Raw genomic sequence first — 10,516 nt, forward strand, 5'->3', positions numbered from 1 at the left:
CCCCAGGTAATGATTCCGGCTCTTGCCATCCTGACAACAGTGGCCTTCGGACGGCACCGTCGGGAGTGAGGTGCCCACGTGCACCTGCAGCAGGCGGGCTCGGAGGACCGGCGGCTGTGCGTGGCGGGAGGAGCAGGCGCAGGTTGTGACAGACAAACGTGGGCTCACCGGCTGCGCAGCGCCCGCCGCCTCCCTGACCGAGGGCTCTTTGGCCCCATGGAGCCGGCTCTCGGCTTTTCCTCTAGTCCAGGGACCGTTCCCTGGGGCACGTGCTCCTCGGAGGGACCCGCCCAGAAACAGCTAAGCTCAGGCCCCAAAGGTGGAGGTCTGCGTTCTTGCTGAGATTTGTATAATTTCTAGGCACCGTTTTAATAGAATTCAAGAGAATGGTCACCGGCCCCCAGCCTATGAAACGCAACAGTGAGAACAAAGGCAGCTCGTCTGGTCTGACTCAGAACGTTGTGTTTCTCCAGGAACCACAATATAAGAACTAAAATGGGATAGTGGAAGTTTTTTAAGAAAGGAAAAAAAAAAGACGGGTCGTCTTGGTCTCGTTTAAATAATGCCATTACGCTGTTCCTGTGGGATGCAGCCATTTCCTAAACTTTCGTTCCGTAGAATCAGCTGCAGGCTTATAAACAAAACAAAACTGCGTGTGGCCCGAGCGCGGGAGTCAGGCTGCGCAGGCCGCTCTCCGCTCCGCCTTCCCGGGTCTGGGGGGGGCTGTCCCCTGCCCGGGTGCTTCTCAGAATTTCAGTTTTAGACGCAAGAAATACCACCGTCTGCTCCCCCACCCCAAGGAAGGGGGGCTGGGCCATACAGTGTGGTCCGGCGGAAAGCCACGTCCCGTGGGAATCCTTTGCCGGCTGCACGCGTGGCCAACGTCACATCGTGATTGAGAAACTGACGACATCAAGGACTTCAGTGGCCCCGTGGCTGTTAAATGCATTATCTGCAAAGAAAACCTAAGAAACATCCATTTCTTACATCAGAGACAGCAAATAAAGGCCTGGTTCTGTGCACACGCACACACGCACACCCCGCCACTTACAATAGGTTCGCTAGTTTGGGTCAAATGTGAAAAAGTTCCATGTTTTCCTCCAGAGCCGCCTCTTCTCTCGCCCTCTGTGCCCGCCAGCCCCTAAAATCCGTTATCTCGATGCACTACAGCGTCACGCAGGCCGGGGACAGGCGCCCCCACCCGCAGGCCGCCTCCGGGGGGGGGGGGCGCCCGGCTCCGCTCCCTCAGGGCCGGGGGGCCCAGGGCCAGGCCTGAAGACGAGCGACTGACTCATCTTTTCAAGGTAAAACCACTCACTTTGGGGAGACGCCTTCTCTTCAGAAGCACAGTCGGCCTCCTATTCCTTTTTTCAAGCCTTAAAAAAAAACGTACCTCAGAGCGATGACGGCCGCTCAGTCCCCTTCCCGGTAAGACTGCACACAGTGTTTTGTGTCCAGGCATCGCTGTTTTTTACACTGTACGGTAAAAAGAACCATGTGAATAGCTGTATCTTCAATACTGTGATTTGAATTTTTTTAAATCCTAATATAAATATTTTACTAACTTACAATCATGTGTCTAATAAGAAACACTTGGGATTTTTAAAATCAGTGTTAATGGACGTTACACTCTCAATAGCCTGGGACCCGCGGGAGGCAGGAGGCTGAAGCGTCAGGGCCAAGCCAGACCCCCACGTGCACCCATCACACGTTTCCACGTCTCCCGAGCCACGCAGGGCTCGTGTCAGGGTTTAAATCCGTTCCCTCCCACCCTTCATGTGCAGGCACGGGCGCCTGTCTCCGTCACGTCCACCAGCAAGGCCACCCTAGCCCAGGGCGAGACGTCACCCACTTCCCGGCAGCGTCTCGCCCAGGGCTGGGACGGCTTGGGTAGCTGGGGGCCAGCGCCCTGCGGGAATCAGGACCTGTGGGTTATTGCCAAAGAACTGTGATCGGAAACCCTCCGACGGGGTATTTGCACTGCTGGTTGTCTCGCAGCCTCCGGTGGCCCAAGCGGAAGCAGGAATCAAAGCCCCCAGGCCCGGGAGCCTCCGCCCGATGTTGCCCGGACCTGGGCGCGGTTTCCCTTCGCGTGTACCTGTCCTGCCCCGAGACCCGATCGGGGCCCTGCAGATCCAGAGCAAGGCCTGCGCTTGGTTTCCTGGCCTGTTTGTCACCGTTCCTGGTGCCTCCCTCTCGCTCTCAAAGCAGTTAGGGGCCGACAGACCCTCGTTTGATGCTACGCAGGAGACATCCGAGGCAGGTTTTTTCCAGCAGGCTCCAGCGTCCCCCCCAACTTAAGACGCTCGTCCCTGGGTCGGGGTGGGGTCCAGGGCCTCGAGAAGCAGGGTGCGTGGGGAAAGCAGCAAACGCCCAGGGGGTCCTCCTCAACTCCCGATGGTGCCAGGCAATTAGGAAATGGCTATAAAGTAACTAATTTTTCAAAATCTTGGGTCTTATTCATTTTCCCATAAGGAAATGGCACTGGTCATGTATATTGATTCATATCCTGAGTTTGTGGGAACTTACGTATCTGGAATGTCCTACTGTAAGACTGATGAATGTAAAGAGTTAATTTCAGGGTACCGTTTTGCCTTAATGGTTTTAAAAAATAAACTATTTTTAAAAATGTTTTGGTGAGTTTTGAGTGATGCTGTGAGAGGAGCTGTTGGGTTTGTAAACGGGACCCCCGGCGGCGCCGTCTGCCCGCCATCGGCCCGTGCCCACCGGCTCACCCGAGGTCTTGGCTGTACAGAGCACAGAATGCGCCCCGGACAGGTGTGGGCCCAGGACGGGACAGCCACGTGTACAGTAACATGAAGCAGGGAACCTGAGAACAAAAGCCGGTAACTGCTCTTTATTCACGTTTCTAACACCTCGAGCCAGGAGGGCCCCACAGCAAACGCACAGTGAGACGGGGCAGCAGCAGACAGGTGAGCTCACGGGTGCATCACCCCCGCTGAGGCTGGGGCTGTGAAGACGGGAGCCCTGGGGGAGCCACGGACGTCGGCTGGTGTGGGGTGGGCTTCACAGGCACCGAGGACTGAGTCTGCCGTGGAGAGGGGCAGGCAAGCAACAGAATGGCTCTGAGGCACGGGGCTGAGGGAAAGAAGCAGAGAGCGTCCCTCTGTCTTGGAATGGAGCTGGGCCTGGGGCCGGAACAGGAGCCAGAGGGAAGAGAGGCTGGAAGCACCAGCACGCAACATCCTGACCCCGTGACTAAGGGGTCTCCCCACACTGGGGCAGCTCCAAGACAGCAGGCCTTTGCCCCTGCACTGCTGAGTCCACAGTGCCCGGCAGAGCAGGTGACGCGTGGAGACAACTCCTGGATCTGATCTATCATACGAAGGGCACACTGAGCCCTCCAGGCCTGGCGAAGTGTGAGCAGCAAACAGCCTGGGATGACCCTGCAGGAAGGGTGGAGGCCCAGCCCGTCCAGGTGAGGGGGCCAGCAGGCCAGGCCTTGGCTTCCCTGGGCTCCTGCGGGAGCCCAGCACGGAGCAGAGCTCTGGAGCTCTGGGCTGGGTTCACAAGGTGCCTCCTCTGTGTGGCTGCCAGCCCTGTCGCCGCTGCAGGTGGGACTCCATCTCCCTCGAGCTCCAGCCACTGCTCCAGGCGGCCCAGAAACAAGGCCACACAGCTGCTCTCAGCTCAGCCCCGCCCCGGACCCAGGCTACAGGGGCTGCACTCAGGTTTGAGAGCCGGGATGGCCGGCGGGCCTCTTTGATGGAATTTTTCTCTTTTCCAAGTCTTGCTGGATCTCCTGAGGGAAGGCATGGACATTCTCCTGGACACAAGGGAGGCAGAACCTCTTGGAGTAGAACAGGCTGCATTCCTGGAAGAGGGGGAGGGCTCAATACAAGGGGCACAGGTGTGGCTTCTCTGAGGCCAGCCCCTCACCGCACGCGGGGCAGGAGGCTGGGCAGGGCCTGAGGATGCCCGGGCAGCTGAGAGGAGGTGGGAATGGTGTGGCCGGAGCCAGGACAGCAAGAGGGAGACCGAGGCCTCTCTGGGCCACGGCTTCCTCTCCTATGACATTGGTGGGGTCCTGCTTTGCCTGACCAGGTTTGGGGCGGGACTGAAGGAAGTCTCACAGGTAAAGCAAGTCCCAACAACAGGGCCTGGCAACACACATGCTCAGGAGAGCATGGTCCCTTCCTCCGAAGGTCCCAAGAACTTTTAGAAAGGTCACCATCCTGTGGTGAGGGAGAGCCCACGAAGGGCCCCTGGGGGTGGTGCAGAGCCTCCAAGAATCTATTTCTATCCCTCAGCACCCAGAGACCCACTGACGGTAGTATGGCCCCTGCCTGTCCCCTGCCCTCCTCTGGCCGAGGGACCATCCATAATGAGGTAGACCAGTTGGCCTCTAAGAACCACTCCCTGCTCCCATCTAGTAACTGAGGATCTGAGGATTCCTGTGGCAAGGAAAGGCCGGCACTCACACTGTCCCTGGGAAAGGATCAGGTGTCATTTCTCCCATAATCATGGGTGTGGGGTCCCAGTCAAGGGGGGTGGGGTGAGGGAAGGCGGCCCCAGTTGCACGTGGCTTACCCACCGGGCCCACACACACCAGCCGGCTGCAGATGCTGCACCTAGAGCCGAGGATCAGGAACCTGTCCTTGTCTGGAGTGAAGGGGTCCTTCATGACGTAGCTCTCTTCCAGGAGGCTGTGGGACAGGAAGTGACGCTGGTGTCGGAAGTGATAGAAGCCCACAGCAGTGGAGGCCTCCTGGGCCTGCTGCCTGCTGTGCCAGCTCAGAGGGAGAGGGGCTGGCCCCTGCTCGGCTCTGAAGCAGCCACGGTGGACTCCACCACTCCTCGGCCAACAGAGGGGCCCTGACCTGATTCACTGGATGGGACGGGCCACAGGGCCTCCATCCAAGCTCTCCAAGCCCTCCCCCCCCATGGTGATGCCCATTCCCAAACTGCCTGCTGCCACGCAGGGAAAACCAGGCGCATTACACCTGTGTAAGGTGCTGGCCTCACACCACACTCCAGAAAGAAGGCCCACAGGGTTCCGGGAGGACACCCCTGGTTCCCAGTTAGTAAAGGACCGCAGCCAGCAGGAAAAAGCCTCGCCCCCACCACTTGTCCTATGTAATGTACTAGTCAACTTCCCTATAAGGTGGCATTTGATGAAGGACAAACTAAGGTCAAGAACCAAGCCCTGGGACGCCTGGCTCTGCCCCCGGCCTTCTCTGGGCAGATCATAGGAATCTGGTCCTCAGGACTCCTGTGCGTGAGCGGTGAGGCAGGCTGGCTTTCCGCTGAGAACCAGCCAGAATGGCCCCAGGCCCAGCCCCAGGAGGAGGCCTCCTTGCTGCTTTCACTGCAGCTGCTGAGCTGCTCCGGCTTGAGCCACAGTGCACTTCTCTGGCTGGAGCAGGACTGGACTCAGGGCTGAGAGGGGAGGAAGGGGCTTGTAGTTTCTGGAAGAGTCAATGGCCCTCAAGCCTTATCTTGTGCCTCCTCAGGTCACATGGAAGCATCCAGAGCTGGGCAGGGTGGGCCTAAAGCCAACATCCAAGCTACATGTCAGACTCATGCCCCCAGCCCTGTGTGAGGGACTCCTGGGCCACTGGACACTGATACTCACATGACAGACTGGGTGTTGGGGGGCTTCTGCCCCACATAGCTGTATGGAGCTGTCAAGGCACAGAGCTGGCACTCAAACACACCCAAGGGACGGTGCTCTGCCTCGCACGCCATCTGCAAGATCAGGATGTAGGGTATGTCACCCTCAGAACCAAAAACTACCCACATCTCAAAGCCCCCGGCTGCATGTTTCTAACCGGGAAGACAAAGGGTGCCCCTCAGACAAGGAACCTCAAATTCAGAGTTAAGTCACGACCTCCTCAAGGTCACACGTTATTTTCAAGTGCATGTGAGATATTTGCCGAGAGATCATATGCTGTGCTGTAAAATAAGCCTCAAACGATAAAAAACCGTCTTCAATCCCAAAATAATTAAATTAAAATCAGTAACAAAAAGATACCTGAAAAATCTCCAAATACTTGGAAATTAAACAATATACTTCCAATTAAACCATAGTTCAAAGAAGAAATTACAGGCGAAGTTAGAAAATATTTTAACTAAATGAAAACTAAAATCTAGCGTATCAGGATACATAGACTGCAGCTTAGGCAGTGCTTGCAGGGAAATTTGGGCTTTAAATGTTTAAATTGGAAAAAAAAGGTTTAAAATCGATCATCGAAGTTTCTACCTTAAGAAGCTAGAAAAAAGCAAGTTAAACCCAACATAAATGGAAGGAATAAAGTAACAAAGGACAGAAATGAAAGAAATAGAAAATGACAATGGAAATCAGTAAAACCAAAACTGGTTATTTCAAAACATCAATAAAGTTGATAACCTCTAACTAATCAATAAAAATGGGAAGATGGACATTACCACAATCAGGAAGGAAAGAGGATACGTCGCTAAGACCACAGATATTGAAAGGAAAATAAGGGGTTACTGTGAACAACGTTTTACCAAATAAATTTGACAATTTAGCTGAAATGGACAGATTTCTTGAAAAACAAAACAAAACAGAAAAACAAAAAAAAACACACACCAATGATCAAAAGTGACTCAAAAAGAAACAGAAAACCTGAATAGCCCTATATCTATTCACAAAATTGGTTTCATAATTTAAGTTTTTCCTAAAAAAGGAAATAAAACAATACCCCCCAAATGAATCATGCCAAGATATCTTAACTGAAAATTATTAAGCATTTAAGGAAGAAATAGCACCAACATACAGAAACTGTTTCAGAACACAGAGAGAGAAAAATCACCATCCTCGGTGATTTTATTAGACCAGTATAACGTGGACACCAAAACTGCCAAGATCACCCTCATATCGTTAACTAGATGAAGCAATTACAGGAAAACTGCAGACCAATATCCTTCCTGAACCCAGACACAAAAATCTTCAGCAAAATATCAGCAAACTGAATTCAATAACATATAATAAGTCTAATGCATCATGCCTGAGTGGGTTCAATTCCAGGAATGCAAGGTTGGTTTAACATTCAGCGCCAACTGATACAACTTATGATAGTAACAGAAAAAAAAAAAAAAAGAAAACCACATTATCATTTCAGTAGATGCATTAAAAGCATGACAAAATTCAACAGCACTTTACAAAATCCAAGGCTCGGAGTGGTTCTTCAAACCCAAGGGGCACCCCAGCTGACTACAGAATAAACTCCCTTCCTTGACAGTTGAGGCCTCTTTAAAGTGGCTATTTTCCCATTTCTGCCCCACCCCACCCCCAACTCAGGATCACTTACTAACCTTCAGCTATTCCTGTGTTTTCTCACCTCCTTGACTCTGCTCTTGCTGTTCCCTCCACCTAGAACGCTTCCCCCACGTCTGCCCACGGAATTTCCCTCTGGCTGCCTTGAAAATGGTCTCTTTATATTTGATTTTTAGCAGTTTGAAAAAAAAAAAAATATATATATGTATATATTCACACATACAATTTTTTCCTTTTAAAGTTTTCCATCCCGCTTGTACTTCCTGAAGCCGTCCTTGACCCGTGTTTGGATAACTTTCACCATTTTTGGAAAATTCTTAAACTGTGATTGCCCCATTCTCTCTCCCTCTTCTTCTGCTGGGATTCCAAGGACACACATAGGGTGCTCCCCCCCCAAAGATGTATCCACACACTTTGAATAAAGACAGTGTTTATTAAGGTACATTTCGTTTTCAAAGTTGAGCTATCCGCTGTTCAAGTGCGTACATATTTTGGGGGACACCCTGTACGCGAGGCTGTTTGCCGTGTCCCCCGCTGCTGCCCCTCTCCCAGAGTTTGCCCTGTCCCCCCTCCACCCCGTGTTTCCGCGTGGGGACGTCTATGCGCCACCGTCACGGTCCTTTATTCCCGCCCCCGGCCCCTCGCGATCTGGGCGCGCCCCCCTTCCACGTGCCCTCTGCAGGGTCCCAGTCTCCGCAGTACTTGACTCCTAACCTGTGCACCCGGCTCGTCCTCCTAGTTTCCCTACAGCGCCCCCTCCAGGGCCGGAGGTCCCCGCGCTCCGCAGCCCGCCGTCCCCGGTGGCCTTTCCCGAGTCTTCTGGCCCGTCCCCAGCGCCGCGGGCAGCGGCTCCGACCACTCACACTCAGAGCCGCGCGGAAGCTCCACCGAGGGGCCGAGCCAGGCCCCGGGCGGGGTCGGGGCGGGAACGGGGCGGGACCGGGGCGGAACAAGCACACCGCGCACGCCCCCGCCCGCCTCCGCCGCGCCGGCCCACAGCGCGTGCGCAGCCCCGCCCCGGCCCCGCCCCCAGCCTGCCTAATGGCCCACAGCGCCTGCGCGGCCCCGCCCTCCCTGCCTGACGGCCCACAGCGCGTGCGCGGCCCCGCCCCCGCCCCGCCCTATTTCCTGACTACCCACGGCGCGTGCGCGGCCCCGGATGCAGCCGGGCGGGACTTCCGGCCGCGCCGCGCCCTCCGGGTCCCGGCGCTGGGGGCTGACCCTGCCCCCTACGGGGCGCCTGCTCGGCGGCTGCTCGGGCTGCGTGAGGCTCTCGGTCTCCCACGCGGCTCCGCAGAGCTAGGCCGTCGGGTGGCGGGCACATCGTCTGCCCGCGGGAGGGCCCCCGCCCCCCCCCACGTGGTCTCCCCGGTGCCGTCCGCGGCGCGCGGGGCGGGAGCGTCCTGCTCGGAGCGCGGGCGCAGCGGGGCCGCCTGTGCCCTGCGGCGGGGGGGTCTGCGCGCCCCGGGTGCTCGGGGCCTGCGCTGCGCCCGGGCGCCCTGCCCGCGGCCCGACCTCCTGCGCCCGCGGGGACGAAGGGGCCCTGCGAACCGGCAGGCGCGGCGCCCCACGGGAGCCCCCAGGGAGGGCGCAGGTGAGAGCTTTTTAACTTAAAAGTAGCTGTTGGCCGGTGGCCGCGTCCCGGCTGGAGTCGTCCTGTGAAAGCCCGCCTTGGCCTTCCTGAGCCCGCGTGCCTCTCGCGCCTAGGGCGACACCTTGGGGATGTCATTGTAACGTCCCGTTTTCCGCGCCGGCGCAGAGACGCCAGTCCCGAAATTAACGTGTTGCTGACCGTTGCCTGCCCCGCACCCACCTAGGTGAAAGCTGCACAGGCCCCTCGTTTTACTTTGCACCCAACCCCAGAGGTGTCCCGGCTTTGCCTTCTCCTGCCTCCCTCACCTGTCACCCGTGGATCTCATGGGACCCAGTTATGTATTCCCCGGTCACCGTGATGCATAAAGTGGGGTGCAAAGCTGCCATTCTCTGGAGCATCATCTCAGCCCCTCGAGATTCTGCTTCCCGGCAATTGTCCATAGCTTGGCTCAAATAAACTCACAAAAATTCTTCCCGGGTTTGAACGTTTCTTAGGACACCTTGCTTGTCCCCAGGCCCCACCAGCTTCCAAAGGTTCTCCTGGCCCCCAGCCTCCCCCTATCCCCATGGTGGCCGCACCACTCACCCCACTCCTGGCCTCTGCCCTTGAGAGGCACCGCTCTGCGCTTTTGCCTTTGGGGAATCGAGAACTAAAGGTTACGCCAAGTGTTGTAGGAATGCTGGGATGAACTGCTCTTGGACCTGGGCACGAGGGTCTCCTGTCCGGGGCCCCAGGAGTTAGCTACTAGAAAATAGGATTTTGCTACTAGAAAATAGGACCCCGACTGCGCGTGCAGCAGTGACATTCTTTGGGTCAGTTCAAAGCACAGAGGGTTTTTAGGGCAGGGAAAATACTCTGTATGATACTATAACGGTGGATACGTATAATTATACAATTATCCAAACTCAGAATGTACAACATCGAGAGTGAACCCTAAGGTAAACTGTGAACTTGACATGTTTGCTCGTCCTGGTCCGCAGTCAGGTGGGTAAGAGAGTTGTTAACTACAAATGTGCCTGCAGTCAGAAGCAGCGGGCAGTGTGAACCCCGTGACCTCCCCAAAGGGCACTTAGAAAACCCAGATCTGACCTTCTGACCTTAACCGTGTGAGTGCCGTGGCGGGGTCACTAAACCTCCCCATCTTCTCACCTGGCAGAGAGGACTCCAGTGGCCCCAGGCTCTCGGGCGTCCCCCCAGGAGGAACCCATGGGAGCTCCTGTGTGCCTGCCAGGGTGACAGGGCCACCTCGTGAGTAAGGAACACCTGGACCACAGGGTCACCAAGCTGACCTCCAGGGCAGGAGCCCGTACAGGTCCCCCCCCCCCGCCCCCGTGCGGAAACCCCTGTAGGTCTCGCAGATATCACCTTGAATTCTGATAAAGAACCTACGGAAAGGAACGTGCTTCAGAGGGAAAATACAACAGCTGCCAGCCCATACTTCCCTGAAACAACAAACCACATTTTATTATTTGATAACTAGACCATAAACAACCAAAAGCCCCAACCCTGGATGTAAAAACTTTGTCTTATGGCCAGAAAATACTGTTACATTTTACGTCTTTAACTTGAAGGCGCTGCAGGGAGTACCTGGGAAGCTTCAGACTCTGACCACCGTTCTCACCCCTGATTTCCAAGCGCAGCCAAGTCCCAGAACTTACCAC

The 10,516-nt window shown here is 55.7% G+C and overlaps 1 protein-coding gene across 2 annotated transcripts; it reads right to left on the bottom strand.

Annotated features, from left to right (window-relative positions):
• Nucleotides 1-1,229: 1,229 nt before the first annotated feature.
• On the bottom strand, nt 1,230-8,052 carry CDPF1 (cysteine rich DPF motif domain containing 1). 2 transcript variants are annotated; one of them, XM_016222217.2, is made up of 5 exons: nt 7,976-8,052; nt 5,597-5,709; nt 4,556-4,667; nt 1,926-3,835; nt 1,230-1,476 (listed from the first exon to the last, which is right to left on the bottom strand). In XM_016222217.2, exons 2-4 carry the CDS (start codon nt 5,707-5,709, stop codon nt 3,689-3,691), a joined length of 372 nt encoding a protein of 123 aa, XP_016077703.1. In that variant the 5' UTR covers nt 7,976-8,052; the 3' UTR covers nt 1,230-1,476; nt 1,926-3,688. The 2 variants fall into 2 exon arrangements, with proteins under 2 accessions (XP_016077703.1, XP_016077701.1); XM_016222215.2 differs by lacking the exon at nt 7,976-8,052 and having other exon boundaries at nt 5,597-7,260.
• Nucleotides 8,053-10,516: the final 2,464 nt, after the last annotated feature.

The sequence above is a fragment of the Miniopterus natalensis genome, chromosome 2 (assembly GCF_054644295.1).
Source record: "Miniopterus natalensis isolate mMinNat1 chromosome 2, mMinNat1.hap1, whole genome shotgun sequence".
Classification (NCBI taxonomy): Eukaryota; Metazoa; Chordata; class Mammalia; order Chiroptera; family Miniopteridae; genus Miniopterus; species Miniopterus natalensis.

Coding starts and splice junctions, on each gene's coding strand:
- CDPF1 (XM_016222215.2), bottom strand. CDS start 5,763: ATGTGGGTAGTTTTTGGTTCTGAGGGTGACATACCCTACATCCTGATC. Junction 4,668..5,596: donor CCCAACACCCAGTCTGTCAT/GTGAGTATCAGT, acceptor CCTGTCCCACAG/CCTCCTGGAAGAGAGCTACG. Junction 3,836..4,555: donor GGCTGGTGTGTGTGGGCCCG/GTGGGTAAGCCA, acceptor CCCCTCTTCCAG/GAATGCAGCCTGTTCTACTC.